A 19114-nucleotide genomic window follows, 5' to 3' on the forward strand; every position below is an offset into this window, starting at 1 on the left:
AGCCAGCCAGGTTCCCCCAACTCTACACATTTCATTTAAAATCCTACTCTCCTTCCCCTGATACACAAGGTAGTTCCCTGAAATTCAAGAGTACAGTTATATTTTTATATTTTTCAAAAGCTACTCAACAATTATGAAAATGAGATCAAATCATCCAGGAAAAAGAAGATGTTTAAAGTGAAAAGAGAAATTTCAAAGTTGAGAGATAAAGAAAGTTATCCATTAAAAAATATGGCCTTATTTCATAGTTTTTGAAAAGAAAAATTTTGAAATTGCTAACTACAAATCATATGCAGTATTTCAGTTTTAGTGATTCAATAACCAAAATTTTGAACTTCAATTTAAAAGAACAATATGAATTTTTAGAAGGACTTCTGAGGGTGCTTTTAAAATAACAGTACATAGTAATCACAGTAATGGTGAAAGTTTCATTTGATAATACACGTATTTGTGAATCCATCCTTTGTGGGAGGCCGCAATAAGGCTTGAGACGAGGACCAAACCAGGCCCTGACTTGTGCCTCCTTTAAAGTCTGAATAACCTAACAAAAGGTTTAGGACGGGAAAAGCTGAGTAGCGCTGAGAAAGGGTCTGTGCTATGTGCTGTGCGCTCGCCTACGTGACTTCCCACACTCTTGCTAAACAAATGAGAACAATTCGGTTGGGGTCATAAGTTCGTGGCTGGTCCTTGCTGCCCTAGTACAGCCCATAAATTGCTTTCAGGTTTGCTGTATCAGTACAGAACAATTGTACTGGCATCAGCCGTTTGGCGTCACGAGGTCTGCTTATAGTCAAGTGTGAAACTTATTATGGGAACTCGTGGTTGTTTAACTAGACACAGATGTATTGCTTCTCCTATTGTAATATCACTATATATACGGCCTTAATGCTTTGAATAAACTTAGCACTGTTGGACATCCTCCTCAGTGCTCCTCCTGCCCCCATCTCTCCACTTCTCGAGTTCTTTTCTTCATCCTCTTACCCTCACGTTCCTGATTGATTTGCCGTGCCAGCCACAACAATCCTCTATCCATCTATCCATCCATCCACCTACCATCCATCCACCTACCTACCTACCTACCAACCATCTATCTACCTGTTTACCTACTACCATCCATCCATCCACCCACCCACCTACCTACCAATCTACCTACTGGAGAGTTTCTAGGCGACGATGACTATTTTGAAGAAGTAATAACTAAACAAAGGGCGCTACAATGACTGCCACAATAGCAGGCACTTAATAAATGATAACTGAATGAACTGAGAAAGAAAAGTGTCCCAAGTGGTTGGCAGGACATTCGGTACTGAAAATCATTAGACTGATTATAGGTTAAATGTCCTTTCCCTCCCAGTGGCTGACTCTTGGCAGGTAAACCTTAGCTCATAGGGAGGTAGAAAAAATCTGGGCTTTGACTTCACGAAGCCCTGTGTTTGAATTCTGGCTCCACAAGCTATATAGAAAGAGGTTACTTCTTGCTTCGATTTAGATGTTACTTACATGAGAATAAAAATGTGATAACATATATATGGTGCCTAACCCATTGTTGGGCACTTACTGAGTCAGATCAATATAATATTGATTCCATCTATCCCTTTCCCTTTCCCCACCTAAAAATGTGAGAAATGCAATGCCTGATAAATGTAACTGCACACCCTCTGACCACTGGGTAGTCCCCATTCCTATGTTTTCATATGGGTAATTCTTGGTTGATGCTAAACTAGAGAGTGCCTTCCTAGGCAAGGATAGTTTGTGGTCAGGTGCATATGAACATCTCTGGTCCAGGGTTACTAACAAATCCTTATGGGCCAATAGAAGCAAAACTTGTTTTTCCTGCTATTGGCCACTTCATCTTTTTAAATTATATTAATTTTTTTTCTTTTACCTGACAGTCCAGTAAGAGTAAATCCAGATTTTGTGGGACCTGAAGATTATCCAATTTGAGGGGCCATCTTAAAGGACAAGAATGTAAATTACAAGTACAGTTGACCCTTGAACAACAGGATGGTTAGGGGCAATGAGCCCCCCTGCAGTAAAAAATCTGCCTGTAACTTTTGACTCCCCCCAAAATTTGCTAATAGCCTACCATTGACCAAAAATCTTACTGGTAACATAAACTGTTGATTAACACATATTTTATATATTATATGCTGTATTCTTACAATAAAGTAAGCTATAGAAGAGAAAATGTTACTAAGAAAATCACAAGAAAGAAAAAATACATTTACAGTGAATCTGCACAGTTCAAACCTATGTTGTTCAAGAGCCAACTGTACAAGTTAAATACAAGGCCTAAGAAGGGGCTTGTACAGGTGAGGGTCTCTGGGACTTAAGGTCCTTAGCTTCCTGATAATTTCTCATCTAATCCAGCACTTCCCCTCTGTTCTGCCTGTTTCTGTGAACAATTCTGAAGAACCATATCTGTTACCACAACCATTTCATAGTCATGCCATTCAGAAATAAAAGAGGCCAAAAGTTCTAGTGGACCCTTGAACTATTTCTGATCCTTCTTCAGATCCCTGAGCACTAGGAGAAATCATGTTCAAAGACAATTGCTGACCACCCAAAATAAAGGTTACTTCAAGTCGACTCAGCTTTTTGTTGTATGTTGTATATGATCTTTAATGGAAATAAGGACATTTAATGCATTTTCTGGTCACACAGCATAGTGTTGTAGGTGATCTATAAGGGGAAAAGGACTAATATTTGTTTAGAGCCCATTAATGTGCCAAGAATTGTACATAGATTAGCACTGTTAAGCCTCATAACTGCACCATGAGACTGGCATTCTTATTCCTAACCTGAGATAGGAAAAGTAATCTACTTGAGTGAATGGAGAAAGGATTTTGATTCGTGTCTCTTTCTTTATTATGCTAAGCAGACTTTTATAAACTTAAAGTTAAAAAAGGGTCAATAGTGTCCTCTGCTAACTGACAGCACAATCTTTGTGCTAGTCAAACAAACGTGTGTGTTCTCACACACAAGGCATATCTTGAGTCTTTCAGCTTGTTTTAGCTGCTCTCTGGACTGATTTACATTCTTCCTGTAACACAATATCAAAACTTTTTGATAGGAGACATGTACTAATAACAAGACAAGCTTGTCACTGACGTTCACTTGGCTCAAAATTTCACATGAAATTGTTACTGCCATTTTATCTCCGCTTTTTGCTTCACTGGGTTCTAAAATCTTTACGTGGCATATCTTATTTCGTTTAAAGAGTGAAGACTATAATTTCTAGTCTCTTTGAACAGTCTTTCTTTCTCTCTCTCTCTTTTTAAAGATTATATTGTAAGGAATATCTACATCCAATATTGGGCTTGAACTCACAACTGCAAGATCAAGAGTCTCATATTCTACTGACTGAGCCAGCCAGGCTCCTCTTTCCTTATTGCTAAAATGATATCTGTATAGAACAGGCAACTAAAATATTGTTAGTCCAATAATCTTTCTGCACAGGGACTCATGAAATTCTTTTTTTTTAAAAGATTTTATTTATTTATTTGACAGACAGAGATCACAAGTAGGCAGAGAGGCAGGCAGAGAGAGAGGAAGGGAAGCAGGCTCCCTGCTGAGCAGAGAGCCCTATGCGGGGCTCAATCCCAGGACCCTGAGATCATGACCTGAGCCGAAGGCAGCGGCTTAACCCACTGAGCCACCCAGGTGCCCCTAAAATTCCAAACTCTATAGTAAACTTGTACATTGCAGGATTATATGGTTTTAAAGATTAATTTGAATATCTTACACAAGACAAGCAATGACTTAATTATGAAAAAGTGATTTCAACCTTTAGTACACAGTGCTTCCTTTAATACTATTGTAACTATCTCTTGGTTATACATATTTTACAATTTGATAATTAAAGAGAAATGAACTGACACAGCACAAATTAATGTGCAACAGGAGACATTACTTTTCACATGTGCTAAGCAAGTTGTAATTTTGAATTCCTAACATTCAGGGGATGATAAATTTCATGTGCTAAATGAGTGCCCTAAGTATATCATTAAAGGTTACCCTTTGACAACGTCATCTTTGTTTTTAGAATATAAAGCCTGAAAACATGCTTTAAATTATATTTACATAAAGTACACTTTATTTCTCAAAGAAGCTATTTTTACTAGGTATTATAGTTTCAGAATATTCGTCATTTTATCTCTGCTACAAAACGAATGAATTTAGCATCAAAATTCTGGTTTTGCTTAGAGATGGAGACAAGGTATGACAGACAAGAAACTCTTAATCTTTTAAATCAAACTGACTACTCACTCATAAAACACAACTCTCATTTGATTTGTTATGACTCACAGGGTTTCTTCTCTCCCTTTATAATAAGTGAGTGGCTAATACTTAAAAAGTTAAATATTTAAACATTAAATGTTACTTAGACCTCTCTCCACTTAAAATTCATGAGATATGAATATGACACATATTTCTTTAAAAAGACCTTGAGGGGTGCCTTGGTGGCTCAGTCAGTTAAGAATCTGCCTTTGGCTCAGGTCATGATCTCAAGATCCTGGAATCTTGAGCCCAGCATAGTTGGGCTCCCCGCTCAGTAGAAAATCTGCTTCTCCTTCTCCCTCTGCTCCTTCCCGCACCCTCCCCACTTGTGCGCGCACTCTCTCTCTCTCTCTCAAATAAATACAAAATCTTCAAAAAAATAGAAAGAGCTTGATATTAAATCCACTTTATAGTTGGGCAGAAATGACAACATGCACCTTTTTTGAGTCTATGACATTCCTCATAGGGCTAATACATTCACACCTATAATAAGATATTAATTATGAAAACCATACTTATATGTACATTAGTATCTGCCATCCTCAAGTTGTTTATATTTTGTTTAGTAAAATGCCTACAAAGTATCGAAAAAATGCAGCTAGAATCCAGCCATTAACTTTCATATAGATTCTATTTAACCAAAAGTTGGAAGAATAACAATAAATGAACTGTTAAGTATTTAACTTATTTTATAATTATATCAGTACACCTCTCCAGGGTGCCTGCATGGTTTAGTCTGTTGAGAGTCTGGCTCTTAGTTTTGGTTCAGGTTGTGATCTCATGGGTCTGAGATCAAGTCCCATATCAGGCTCCTTGCTCAGTGGGGAGCCTGCTTCTCCCTCCCCCTCTTCCTGCCACTGCCCCTGCTTGTATGCTCTCTCTCTCTGAAAAATGAATAAATAAAAACATCTTTTTTTTTTAAGTGAACATATATACAAAGCCTTCAAAGATCTGATAAAAATATTGTGAACCTAGAATTCTTGCCCAACTATAAAATAAATAATATGTGAGGGCAGAAATAAAACGTTTCCAGAGATGCTAAGACTCCTCTGTACCTTCTCTTGGGCCACCAATTAAGGAAGCATTTTAGTAAGCAAATGAATGTGAAATTCAAGAAAAGACCATTTAAGGACATACAAAAAATGTTGCAAGAAATCTCAGAGAAAAAGCTGGCAAGCAATTGGTCCAATTTAGACTAGAAAGTCAGCTGGTTTAAAGAACATCTCCAAAAAACCCACAATGGAATACACACCAAGCCCTTAAATTCCTGAGGAGTAAATATTCAGTAACATGATAATTAAAGTGGGCATTTCCACTCTCAATAGAGGAAAAAAAGAAACAATGAGAACTTTCGGGAAAAACAAAACAGAAGGAATGTAATTTCAAATATGGAGTGTAACAAAATACAGCACAATTAAGTAACTGATAGTGAGCAAGCATGCTAGAGGCATTTTTCCTAGAAGTTGTGAACTCATAGAAAAAACAATGTAATCCTAATTCCATAATTATATGTTTTTGATTGTGGAAATACCCAATTGGTTTTTAAATGTTAGAATCATCCTTTAGTAAAAAAAAAACAGAGGTATTAAATACTATATTAGAATAGAATATGAATGTTATTAAATTTAACAATATAAAAACAAAGTTGCAGCTTATAGAGAATGGGAAATAGAGAATGGGAAGAAGCAAAAAGAACTACAGGAGGGCTACATCCTCATAAATCATCTAAAGTTGTCAGGTTATTGAATAGACATTTGAGTACATTATTTAAAGGTCAAAGATAATCAAAAAAAGAACTAAAGTAATAACTATCAAAAATTAGAAGGAGAAAAAAATTGGAAGGAGAAGAAAGGAAGGGATTACATAAGTGAAATGAGTGGTCACCTCTATGAGAGTAGACTATATCGCAAAAACAAATAAGATGTTGACTGCAAAATTATTTGATGTCTCCTGATCTGATAGCTCTTTTTTTGTTTTTTTAAAAATATTTATTTGACAGAGAGAGACACAGCGAGAGAGGGAACAGAAGCAGCAGGGGGTGGGGGTGGGGAGCAGGAGAGGGAGAAGCAGGATGCCAAACTCGATCCCAGGACCCTGAAAGCGTGAGCAGAGCCGAAGGCAGATGCTTAATGACCGAGCCACCCAGGCGCCCCTCTGTTAACTTTTTGAGGCCAATACTCTGTCTGATAACTTTAGTTGTCTTCCAGTGCACTGGTTTTCTTTGTTATAGAGAATTTCATATATACTTCAAGTTAAATCTTAATGACTGATTCATGATGACAAAGTTTTTTTTTAAAGATTTTATTTATATACTTGAGAGAGATAGCATGAGCGGGGGATGGGGGATGGGGAGGGACAGAGGGAGACAGAGAAGCAGACTCCCGCTGAGCAGGGAACCCCGACAGTGCTCAATCCCAGGGTTCTAGGATCATGACCTGAGCCGAGGCAGACAGTGAATCAACTGAGCCACCCAGGTGCCCCGACAAAGACTTGGAAGAAGAGCGTAGAGTACTGTCCAAAGCTTATTTCCCAGGTGAGAAATGTACTATAATTTAGCCCCTGATTTTCTTCCTTCTTCTTCCCCATACTTCCTGTGACCCCATGTCAATGTTCCCAAAAATCTTCTGATGCCAATTCTGCCAAAGGTTCAGGTGTCTTCCCATCCTGATAAATGCTTCCTGTAATTCAACTAGATCTTCTGACCATTGATTACCTTCCTACTTCCATCTTTCCAAGGTTCTTAAAAGAATATACTCACTGCTTTTCTTATTCACCTCTTAATCCTTCGGTTGACTGCATCCCCACGTTACTGAAACATCCAGATCGGTTGTCTTTCTCCAGAAAAGATTCATTCATTCATTCATTCATTCATTTACTCAGTAAGTATTTTTTGTTCATTGATAAATTATGACATGGCTCCTGCGCTTAAGGAGTTTGTCATCTGAAGTGTAGACAGACATTAATCAATAGTCCAGATAAATGGTCATCTGCAACCTAAGGCAAATGCCGTGAAGGAAAAGGAGAAGGTATGAAGAGAATACTGAATAGGAGGAGTTTGGTCTGGTCTGAGGGTTAGAAGAGGCTTCTCCAAGAAAGTGACTTTGATCTGAGAAATGAAGGACAAGTAGCAGTTCACCAACTAAGAGGCCTCAGACATAGGGAGTGCATTTCTAGCCCAGCATCTTCATGACACCATATCCATGAAATGAGAAGCACACTGTATCAGCCCTGTCACAGCATTCCTCATTCTACATTTTAAAACTCTTATGTGTATCCTTATGCTCAAATGCTCTACTCTCCCACTTGATAAGATCAAAAGGGTCCTAGATCATGTACATCTTGTCTGTTCTTTTATTAAAAAAACTTGCACAGGTCCTGTCACATAGGCATGTTCTCAATAAATATTTACTAAAAGAACAAATGAATATTATCCATGACCCTCTAATTGCCAAACCCAATAAATATGTCTTTTTAAAAGACTTATATATTTATTTGTGCGTGAGAGAATGCGTGTGGGTGGGGAGAGGGGCAGGGAGAGAGAGAGAATGTTTAAGCAGATTCCTGACTGAGCGTGGAGCCTAACTCTGTGGGTCTTGATCCCACGATCCTAAGATCATGACCTGAGCTTAAACCAAGAGTCTGGCACCCAACTGAGCATCCGGGTGCTCCAATAAACATCTTTTAAATTCTTATCTTGTGGTATCTCTTAGTAGCATTTAACTGGTTGATCACTACTTCCTTCTGACCGTTGATACTCTCTTCCTTCAATGCCACCTTTTTTCCAGGTTCTCTTTTCTCTCACAGGTTCCCATTTCTTCACTTATCCCTCAATTCTACCCAAGACTCACATACTCTTTGGGGGATACTCTTTCATATTCAAAGAGTTCCAAGCTTCCCTCATTTCTTCACTTACACCTTGGACCTGCTTTTGAGCAGCAGACTCATGTAACAACCATTTGTGGGTCATATATACCTATACGCCTGACAGCCATTTCAAAGTCAAATAAGCAAAGCCAAACTCATCATCATTTCATGACCTTATCCCAACAATGACAAAATAAAACTAGGTTGAACTTCATTATTCTTAGTTTATGGTATCACCATCCATTTAGAACAAAAGTAAATATTTGGTGGTTATTCTCTTCTTACATCGTACATCCACATATAATCATCAAGGTCAGGCAGGTTTAGCCACAAGATATTTTATGTAATCCTTCTCTTCTCTAGTCTCTTGACCACTGGCTTAGCTCATGCTGTCATCACTTCCTTCTAGATGTCTACAACTACCCTCGCAGGATCAACAGCAACTAACCCAAAATATAAATTGGACACCATGTCCCTGCCTACCGCTTTTCAGTCTGGAGGCTAAAATCCAAGTTTCTTGACTTTGCATGTGAAACCCAGACTTCTGTTTCCTTCTACAGCCCCACCTTTCACCACTTCCTTCTATGAACTTTACTCTCAGAGAACCACAAAGTGCTTGTGGCTGCTGCACAGAGTACACATTTCCTGGCTCTGTGCCCTTGTATTTTTAATTGTAATAATCTCACTCCTGGATACCTTTTATCATGCCCAAATCCATCCAATAATCCTCAACAATCTAGCTCTCCCTGGATTCCTCAAGATGAATGAGATATCCATTAACCATGAACCTTCTAATAATACTCTACACAAAGCCCTACTGGAGTGCAACAGTGTTTGATCATTCAATGTAATGGCTGTGTCTCCCCTTCTGTGAGTGTCACCAGAAATTAAAAAACACGTTTTGCAGAGCATGTAACGGACTCTCACTAAAAGTCCTTATGTGTAGGAAAGAAAAATGGCATTTATCCATTCAACAATTTTCTATTTTGGATGCAAAATATAGCCACTAATTATTTTATTTTTTAAACATTTTTAATTTAAATTCAATTTAATTAACATATAGTGTGTCCTTTGTTTTAGAGGTAGAATTTAGTGATTCATCAGTGCTCATCATAACAAGTACCCTCCTCAATCCCCATCACCCAATTGCCCCATACCCATCCACCTCCCTGCCAGCAATCCTGTTTGTTTCCTATAGTTACAAGGAGTCTCTTATGGCTTGCTTCCCTCTCTGTTTTCATCTTTTCTTATTTTTCCTTCCCTTCCCTTAAGTTCATCTGTTTTGTCCTTAAATTCCAGAAAAAAAAAAAAAGAAATAAAAGGCATCCAAATCCTCAAAGAAGAAGTCAAACTTTCACTCTTCACAGACAACATGATACTCTGTGTAGAAAACCTAAAAGACTACCCCAAGAAATTGCTCGAATCGATAGAGGAATTCAGCAAAGTTGCAGGATATAAAATCAGTGCACAGAAATCAGTTGCATTTCTGGACACCAACAATGAAGCCCAAGAAAAAGAAATCAAGGCATCTATCCCATTTACAAGTGCACCAAAACCCATAAGATGCTAAGAATAATCCTAACCAAAGAGTTAAAGGATCTATTTTACATAGTGACAAGTCATATAGTGCAATGGAGAAAAATAAAGCACTTAAGGGGCATATTACCTATTGAGGTAGGGGAATGTAATTATGAGAGGCTGAATGTTGCTAGAAGGCATGAAGAGAGAGAACAGGCCATGCAGATAGCTGGGGAAAGAATATTCCAGACAAAGGGAAGAACAAGTGTGGAGACCCTGAGCGGGAACATGCTCGATGCTTCCAAAGGAAAGCAAGGAAGGCAATGTGGCTAGAGGAGCATGAATGAAGGAGAAGATGAGGTCTGAGGAACGATGGGGTGAAGTGTGCCCAGATCACAGCAAGTCATATGGTCATTACAACCTTTTGCGCTGTGTGAGATGGGAGCCATGACAAGGATATTTTATTTTTTGAATGGAGCACAATTTGAAAGCCCCTGCATGTGTATTTATAGGGGTGTGTGAAATGCTAAGAAACTGTAGGATTATCTCTGAGAACCATTAATACCCCAAATTCTTTCTTCAGCAACCACAGGACCACATAGCTACAGCTCAGATATTAGAGCCTGCAGACATAGCTTTTGAGCTAATTTTATGTGAACAGGAGTAAATTAATCATTTTCTCTGAATCAATGCATTCTTGCCTACAGCATCCTATTATAAGATTTCAGAGAGTAAAATATTTGAAAGGAAATATCATGACAAGTTAATTCTCTTAATTCCAAATTCACAATAAATTATGAATGAACATAATTCACTTTACCCTGCCTGCTTTTTGGTTTGGTTACTTACCCTCACTGAAACAGTCTTTACATCTTGAAATGGTGGTAATTACCCCTTCCTCACTACTTTTTTTTCAGACTTAAATGAGACCACAAATGTAGCTTATGTACTACTGAGCCTATCATTTTATTATTATTGCGTATTACCTTAAAGTTTTATCCAAAGGCATTTAAGACTTCATTACAATTTAAATCTAAAGTTTATATGTGAAATTGCCTACAAAATGTGTTTACTCATTTGTTTTGTATTGTACAATCTATGTTTCTTAATTTTTAGGTATGCATCTCACTTTTCATCTTCTTTGGATTAGCAGTTCTTTTTCTCATTAACTCAAGTTTAATATGTAATCTGCTGTAAGACAGTCTCAAAATTAAATTTTACATGAAACTGAATAGATATTTTAATACTTTGAACAAAACTGGAATCCCTTACTTGATTTAAACTAAAAATGATCACAAACCAGACTGAGTTTCGTTGTAACTATGTTCAAGAAAGACATTTTAAAATTAACATGTATTTTCTGTAGGCTAAGAATTTATATGAGACAGAAAACACATTTTTAACATAATAAATAGTGTTTGCTTCAGCAGTACATACATTAAAATTTAAGATAAAAAATAACGTTGGGCTGGCTGGATGGCTCAGTCGTCTGAGTGTCTGACTCTTGATTTTTTGGCTCAGGTGATGGTCTTAGGGTCACAAGATCCATTGCTAGTGGGTCTCCCCTCTCTGTGGAGGTCCCTCTGCCCCTCCTTCCACTCTGGTGCATATGCACATGCATACTCACACACACACACTTTCTCAAATAAATAAATAAATAAACAAATCTTTAAAAAAAGATGAAAATATTGTCTCATAAGTGGAGAATAGTATGAATTAAGAAGCAATGAGATTTAAATAAAAATGGCTAGATAAAGTTAATCTTACTATGCTGCTATTAATTTTTTATAAAAATGTCTTATAAATAAATAACTTGCAGAAATGTTTATATATTTTTACCTTACTGTGAAAAAAAAAATCCCACCATGAATAAGCCTCTTACACACGGGAGAAAAATATTTCATAGTAATTCTGGTCTTCTGCCAAAATTCATTTATAAACAATAATTTTGACTTCTCGGCATAAGTCAAATCTCTTCATAATATTATACCATATATTAAACTGGTCTTTTCACTTGAGCAAATGGTAAAACCTCACCATGGGAGACATAACATTTATAAGTGAAGTTATTTTATTTGGAATGCTAACTAAATGCTAACTAAAATAATGAACTTATAGATTATCAAACTGTGTTTGAATGGGTACCTTTTATAAAAGCATAATCTTAATACCCCCTTATAAGCACAGACTTTTTTTGAAAAATCATCAGCAGCAAGATTAGGGAGTTAAGAGGAGAGGCTTTTTTTTTATGTTTCCTGTTTTTATTTAAATTCTAGTTAGTTAACATATAGTGTAATATTAGTTTCAAGAGTAGAATTTAGTGATTCATCACTTACATACAACAGCCAGTGCTCAGTCCAACAAGGGCTTTCCTTATTACAGCCCATCCCCCACCTATCTCTCCTCCATTGCCCCTCAGTTTGTTTTCTACAGTTACAGTCTGTTTTATGGTTTGCCTCTTCTCTTCTTTTTTCTTTCCCCTATGTTCATCTGTTTTGTTTCTTAAATTCCTATACAGAGTGAAATCATATGGTATTTGTCTTAGAAAAGAGTATTTTATATATATTAATTTAACATATGGTTAGAGAAAAATTACAAATCACTGGATAGGAGGAGAAATATTTAATAAACAATTAGGTCAGTTAGTCATAATTTGGAAAAAATAGTATAGTATTTGATGCATAGGAAACATCAAAATAAGTTATGGTGAGATTAAAGAGTTAAAATATTAAACTATTTAGAAATTAAATAGTCAAAAGAAAAGGAAAAACTTAACTATTTTATCAAACTTCTGATTGATAGATAACTTTCAGAGCTTAGGAACAAAATATTTACAAAAAGTAGGTAAATATATAAAATATGTGTATAAATATAATGTGTGTTTGTGTATCCACCCCCCCAAAAAAGGAATGATATATTTGGTCGAACTAAGATTTTTAAAAATAAACACATAATTTTTAAAAAAGTAAAAAAAAAAAAAAAAAAGTAAAATATAAAACAAACCCCAAACTATCATTGACATAAAAGTAAAGTAACAAAATACAGGAGAGGAAAATGCCGGAAAAGGAGTTAATACTTCCAAACAAAGAGTTCATATAATCTGATACAAAAAATATGCCCTGACCTGATCCATACAAATGGGCAAAGAATATCCACAGAAAGTAAAAAAGGATATTACAAATTAAAAAGTACATGAATTTATATTTGATGTAAAAGCAAACAAGGAGATTCAAAATACAAGAACAAAATACTTTTAACCCACTAAAATAGCATTTTAAAAATACTTGAAATGGTAATCAGAAATATTTATATAGAAACAGGGCCTCAGATTTTTCTTGTGGAATTATAAATTTCAATCTTTTATAAAAGCAAATTGGTAATACATACCAAATGCTAAAAACACTGATATTGTTTAATTCAGTGAGTCTATCCTTAGATATATAAGCTTTTAAAGATCCAAAATAGGGAGAAAAAGATATATTCAAGATGAACACCATCAACTGGTTATTTAGAAAATATATATATTAGGATATATATTTTTTATATTTATACATTTTATGTTATTTGTTTTTTATAATTGAAGTCATTTAATGTACATATTTTCACTTGTTAGTTCAACACTGATTTCCACTGTACATGCACAGCCATTTAGTTTAACTTGCTTCATATTTATTTACTTTCCAACATGCTATATTTATAAATTTTAAAGAATTATTTATGAAAGTAAAGCCCTGGAGTATAAGACAAACATTAAGTCACTGAGGAATATCTCCTCATGGATTTCTGTTCTAAGAACAGACAGGTTTCATGAGGGAAAAATAATTTTAAGGTCCAACAACAAAATCACAGTTAAGAAAATGCAAAGATATAAAATCGTATGCGTCAAAGAAAAGGGAAACTGAACCATTTCTATTCAAAAGAAGCCCTAAAATATGTCTTAAATTGACATGAATTGTATGGAGCCGAATCTCACCAGAAACTAGATTCTCTGCTACACACCAGTCATGTAAATGGATTCCGTGGTTCCTTGGCTCCTTTCTTTTCAGCTCTTTAAAAGTGAATTCCTTTCCAAGACCCAACATTTTAGCAATTACTTCAAAAAGCAACCAGCCTGTATGCTTTCTCTTAACTGTGACCTGTCTTTGTTAAAACTGTGAGAAGTCGTCAATGCATTCGGGAACTCCTTCCAGTTGGTTGTTTTTTCCTCTCTATCAGAGTCCATTTAGTGTTAGATTGAAGGATTAGGGTAACCCGTGTATGTTTTAATATATTACCTCTGTTCATTCAGAATGTCCCCAATGTACAATGCTGCATTGCTCATTCAGCATACAGTCTTGGAGCCAGGCTAACTGGTAATTGTTTTCACAGCTTTCCAGAGAAATATAAAGTATACTTTCAAATAAAGTGCTAAATAGAATGACTTAACAGCACTCCTGAATTCCTGGTCCTTATTTGTTGAAACTGAGTAGCAGCTGAGATACACTGGAAAGGCCAGAGCAAGGGGGAAAGACCTCATTTTCTCATTGTTCTTCCATGGATGAAAAATAAAAGTGTACTGAGCAGTTGGTGCTGTGATCTGGAATAACCTTAAAATCAAAAGAATAACTGTGGATGAATTTGCCTTCCAAAGGGAAAATGAAGAAAGCTTTAGCTCAAAGTTCTTTAGATATCCTTTTAAGAAAGCCAAGTCATCAAAACTATTTCAAAATTTTTTTCGCCTATTAAGAATGCAACATGTTATTTAAGATGATACTTTACTTACTATATGTATAAACTTGTACATGAACCGAATATAGTGAATCTGTGCATTATATTTATGCTCATTAATATGCTTCAGAATTTACTACTTCAAGTTGGATTTACAATGATTAATTTTAAACCATTTTCTGAGAACTCAAACTTTATTTATCTGGTGCTAAATCTCCAGAAAGGAATTGCAGAAGGATTTCTAAAGATTAATTCGGCAAAAAGTGGAAAACATACATGGTAGAGTATACAGATGCCCTCTATATACATATATATACATATAGTTTTCTGAAGTTAGCTTTGAGAGAAAAAAAAAAAAACAAAAACCTCCAAATTTCAACAGATCTCTACCCTGTAAGTATCAAATCCACTGTTTTTGGGCTGGATTTAACTTGCTGATTTCTCTGTAGGTGAGTCTTCCCTGCCTGCTTGCACGGTTGACTTTTGACATCTAACTCTCAGCTCAAATACCTGTTAACTCATGATTTCCTGCCTGATAAAAGAAAAATGAAAAATGGGATTCATAAAATCCCCAAGTCCTGACTTCAACTCTTAGTTTCTACAATTTACAGAAAACAAATGATCAGCTTACTATAATCCTAAAGTGGTAAGCAATGGAAGGGGAAAGAAAAGCAAAGGACTGCAAAGTTTTAGAGCTTACCTAAATGAGAAGTAATTACAGTGCACATGACAAACTAGAAATAATACTTTTATACCATTTCCATGTTAACTTTTCCCTATATACACATCCGCATTTTTAAATGGAAAATAAAATCTTTGAAGTTTAAGATCAGTAATTATATGAGGCCTCCTTAAATTGTGAAGAATAATGCAAGTAAGAAGAATATACATTTTTTATATATAATATGTTCCATTTAGTTAGGTAATATAATTACTCTTCTAAAATGAAATAGCAAATAGCCTTTTTCTCCACACCTGCGTTAAGCAAGTTATGCATGTTGGGGTACCTGGGTGGCTCAGTTGGTTAAGCAACCAACTCTTTTTTTTTTTTTTTTAAGATTTTATTTATTTATTTGACAGAGAGAGATCACAAGTTCCCCGCTGAGCAGAGAGTCTGATGTGGGACTCGATCCCAGGACCCTGAGATCATGACCTGAGCCGAAGGCAGCGGCTTAACCCACTGAGCCACCCAGGTGCCCCAAGCAACCAAATCAGCCCCAAGCTGATTTCAGCTCAGGTCATGATCTCAGGGTCATGAGACTGAGCCCCAGGCTGGGCTCCAGGCTCAGCGGAGAGTCTGCTTGAGATTCTCCCCCCTCCCTTTTTCCCTCCCCCTACTTGCATACATGCTCTTTCTCTCAAATAAATTAATTTTTTAAAAGTTATACATGTAATCCACTTCAATATTGTAAATACTACTCTTCAATGATATCCAGATGCACATGTTTCTTTGCTTTTGTAAAGGTTAGTTATCTCACCTTGCACTTTGGACACTTCTGGGCATTTCTCTGTCCATGTTCAATTTCGCTGGCCCAGTGACGCAACAGTTTGTCCCCTTTTTTGTACTCCTTGCAGTTAACACCTTCATGCCAAGGAGAATGGCACTTAAAACACCAGATGAATTGGCAAGTGGGGCACTGGATCTGTATAAGGAAAAGTAATATTAAGCACTAGCAGACACGTTGAGAGTGTTTAAAAAGATACAAATAGTGATGCTTGAGGAGATTAGCTAAAAAAGATTATAATTTGTCCAGATTTTAAATATTGCTCCCTCTACAAGATTAAACTACAAGAAGATGTAACTCTTAACATTATTAAAGTAGGAAAGAATGGCTTTGGTATGGATGATAAGGCTGTCTGTACACTCTCCTCGAATTAAACACTGGGTCCTTCTAGAAATCATTTTGGCCTTATGAAAATCCTCTGAGTTGAAGCACAGAGTAAAACCTGAAGGCTCACAATACCTCTAATCTACACACTCAGGCTGTTGCCTTTAAATCCACCTTTCCCTTGAACCAACTTCCCAGGCATTTCCATTGCTCTTTTTACTAATGGCTTTATTCACTTTTAAAAATCAGAGCCTCAAAAATAAATAAATAAATAAATAAATAAATAAATAAATAAATCAAAACCTCATAGATGCTCCATCAAATGAAAAACACACTGGCAAATAAACTTAATAAACTACTAAACCAGCATTTGCTAGCAAGTACCCTTTCAAATAAAGGATATGCCTCATTTACTATTAATCTAAGTTAATAGAAGTTAACTATAAAGTTAATTTATAGTTAATTATAAAATCAATACAAAGGATCCCTATTAGACATATATCTGTATGGGAATCCTGTGGCCTGTGCCTAGGAAACCATCAAAAAGATGTCTTTGTATTTTCATTATATGAGAGTGTGTTTTTATGTTCATTGAAAATATTTGTCTTCCACTTGACATGGAAGACATTTTATCAGACTTCCTTTATTTTGAATGACAGGGAAGTATCCCATTATCATACAGTATTTCTGGTCTTCACTATCTAAGAACATATGGGCATAATTTGATTTTCTCAGCCTTGTTTGATTAAAGTGAAGGAATAAAATGTTTCACTATGAACAACACTGGTAACTACTCTTCTCTGCGCTCCCATATATTATTTCATGCAGTGTGAATGAATTTACAGGTACACTCTGAAGATTAGTTAGAATTTCTTTTGTTAAACTGTTGACAGTATCACTACTTATTTTTTCAGAAAACCACTTTTTTGACACAGAGTTTCCAATATGCAGATTAACCACAGAGCAATTATAATCACAGCTCTTATGTTTATAACTCAAAGCAGTGCAGTTTTCACTAATGTCTAGAATAGGTAATGTTCTTCCTATTTAAATATGAAGTAACAGAAGTACTTTTGCTTTTAATTTATATCAAAACAAAACAGTATCTTGTCATAAAATTTTAAACATCATGTCTATTTATTTGTTGAAATTCTGTCATGTGTAATGTTTATACTGCTGCATAACATGCAGTATTTATTTTTACCCACAAAATAATGTTACAAAGTAGGTAAAATCACAAGTTTACAGATAAGAAAACTAACACTCACAGAGATTAAATAACTCACCCAAAGTAATATAGCAAGCTTGTGTTAAGAAGAAATTTAAACACAAGTTTGTCTGGCTCCAAAGCCAGCATTCTTTTCACTTTGGCAAACACTCCCTCATACTAAACAGTATTCTTTCTTTGGTAATTTAAAACCAAAATGTTAGCAGTCAAAGGTCATGTGGTTAAGCTATTCAGTAAGTCAGAATTCTATATGACTACCAACATACAGTGCATTTTGAAAATCCTTTTCAAAATTTTACTTACATAAGTTAGGAGACTCTTTGGTTAAAAAAAAAAAAGGCATGTTGCTATTTAGTGCTTTAAAAATCAACATTTTTGTCTTCTCTGATCATCAAAGTTAAAATAAGTCATTTTAAAGAATAATGAATTGAAGTGGGTAAACTCCAGCTACTAAAATGATATAAAATGATCATTTCTCCATGTCCTTGAACAATGATGAATAAATGTAAATGCCACATGAGTCCTCCGTGAATGTCATCTTTGGATGTAATGAATGAAATGGGGAAGAAGTCAGAAAGACTTGCTTTTCCTCACGCATCTGCTATTCTCATAAGGGCTTGAATATTCAACTACGTTCTCTTCTATTCAACATTATTAGTAATTCTGTCACTGACCTCTAGCATTGCCAAATAAAAAAAAAATCTCTTTGGTTCTTAGTCAGTATTTCTGAAATAAATAGAAAAGTGGATGAAACGACAATTTGACACTGGGAATAACTCTGTGGATATTGGACATCACAATGGCTCAAGGATTTTTGTGACCAAGTGCTGGATGGTCACCCCTATGGATCCTTAATGAAAAGAGTTAGAAATGTGTGATTGTCCTAATGTACCAGAATGATAAGGAATCTGATACGTGGGTGTCTTCACCAGTGACTCTTGTTTCCAACTTTGTGCAATAAACAGCTAAATCCCACAGTAGATCCTACTGCCAATCTTCACCAACAACATGGACTCTGTGGCAAACTGAAAAAAGTTTTGCAGCAAGCTCTCAAGTGAAGAGGAGTAATTTAAATTTAGACCCAACTGCTTATTGTCTCTCACTGAAAACATTAAACTATTGCTTTGCTCTGGAATAAGATAATAAAAAGACTAATAGGCAGCCCCAACAACTCTGTTGTTCTGAATGGTCTAAATTCTAACTTTCTGGTCTGAAGATGCCTTATTCTATTGTGGCCTTAACCATATTCAAAATTGGCCTTATTTAAAAAACACCTATTGACATCAATGCTACATCTCCTTTCACTCCTTTTTTAATACTTATTTCTCCACACGAAACACCATCTCTCAACCACAGACCTCCCACACAGATTGTCTGCCTTCTGAATAATTACATTCACAAAGAGGTCACTATAGTTCCAGCCTTGTTACTCAAAGTGTGTTCCAGGGACCAGCAACATTGGCATCACCTGGGAGTTCACTGGGAACAAAAAATCATGTCACAGCCCATACCTACTGAGTCAGAGTCTGAATTTTCACTAGGTCTCCTGGTGATTCAGATGCATGCTCAAGTTTGAGAAGATCTGCTCTGACCCTGTCTCCCTGGTCACAACTGATTCCACCAGCAATGAGTCCCTAAGCAGAAGCATGAATTCTCGGGCTGCCAAGCAGCCTGTGAGGTGGCTGGG

At 35.9% G+C, this 19114-nt stretch overlaps 1 protein-coding gene across 1 annotated transcript in view; it reads right to left on the reverse strand.

Annotated features, from left to right (window-relative positions):
- Window positions 1-19114, reverse strand: part of RNF217 (ring finger protein 217) — a 135515-nt gene that overhangs the window by 19632 nt on the left and 96769 nt on the right. Inside the window, exon 3 of the mRNA XM_044249562.1 lies at window positions 15849-16013. Coding sequence (XP_044105497.1) covers window positions 15849-16013 — 165 coding nt within the window. The remainder of the gene's footprint in view (window positions 1-15848; window positions 16014-19114) is intronic.

This window comes from Neovison vison, chromosome 1 (genome assembly GCF_020171115.1).
Source record: "Neovison vison isolate M4711 chromosome 1, ASM_NN_V1, whole genome shotgun sequence".
NCBI classification, from domain to species: Eukaryota; Metazoa; Chordata; class Mammalia; order Carnivora; family Mustelidae; genus Neogale; species Neogale vison.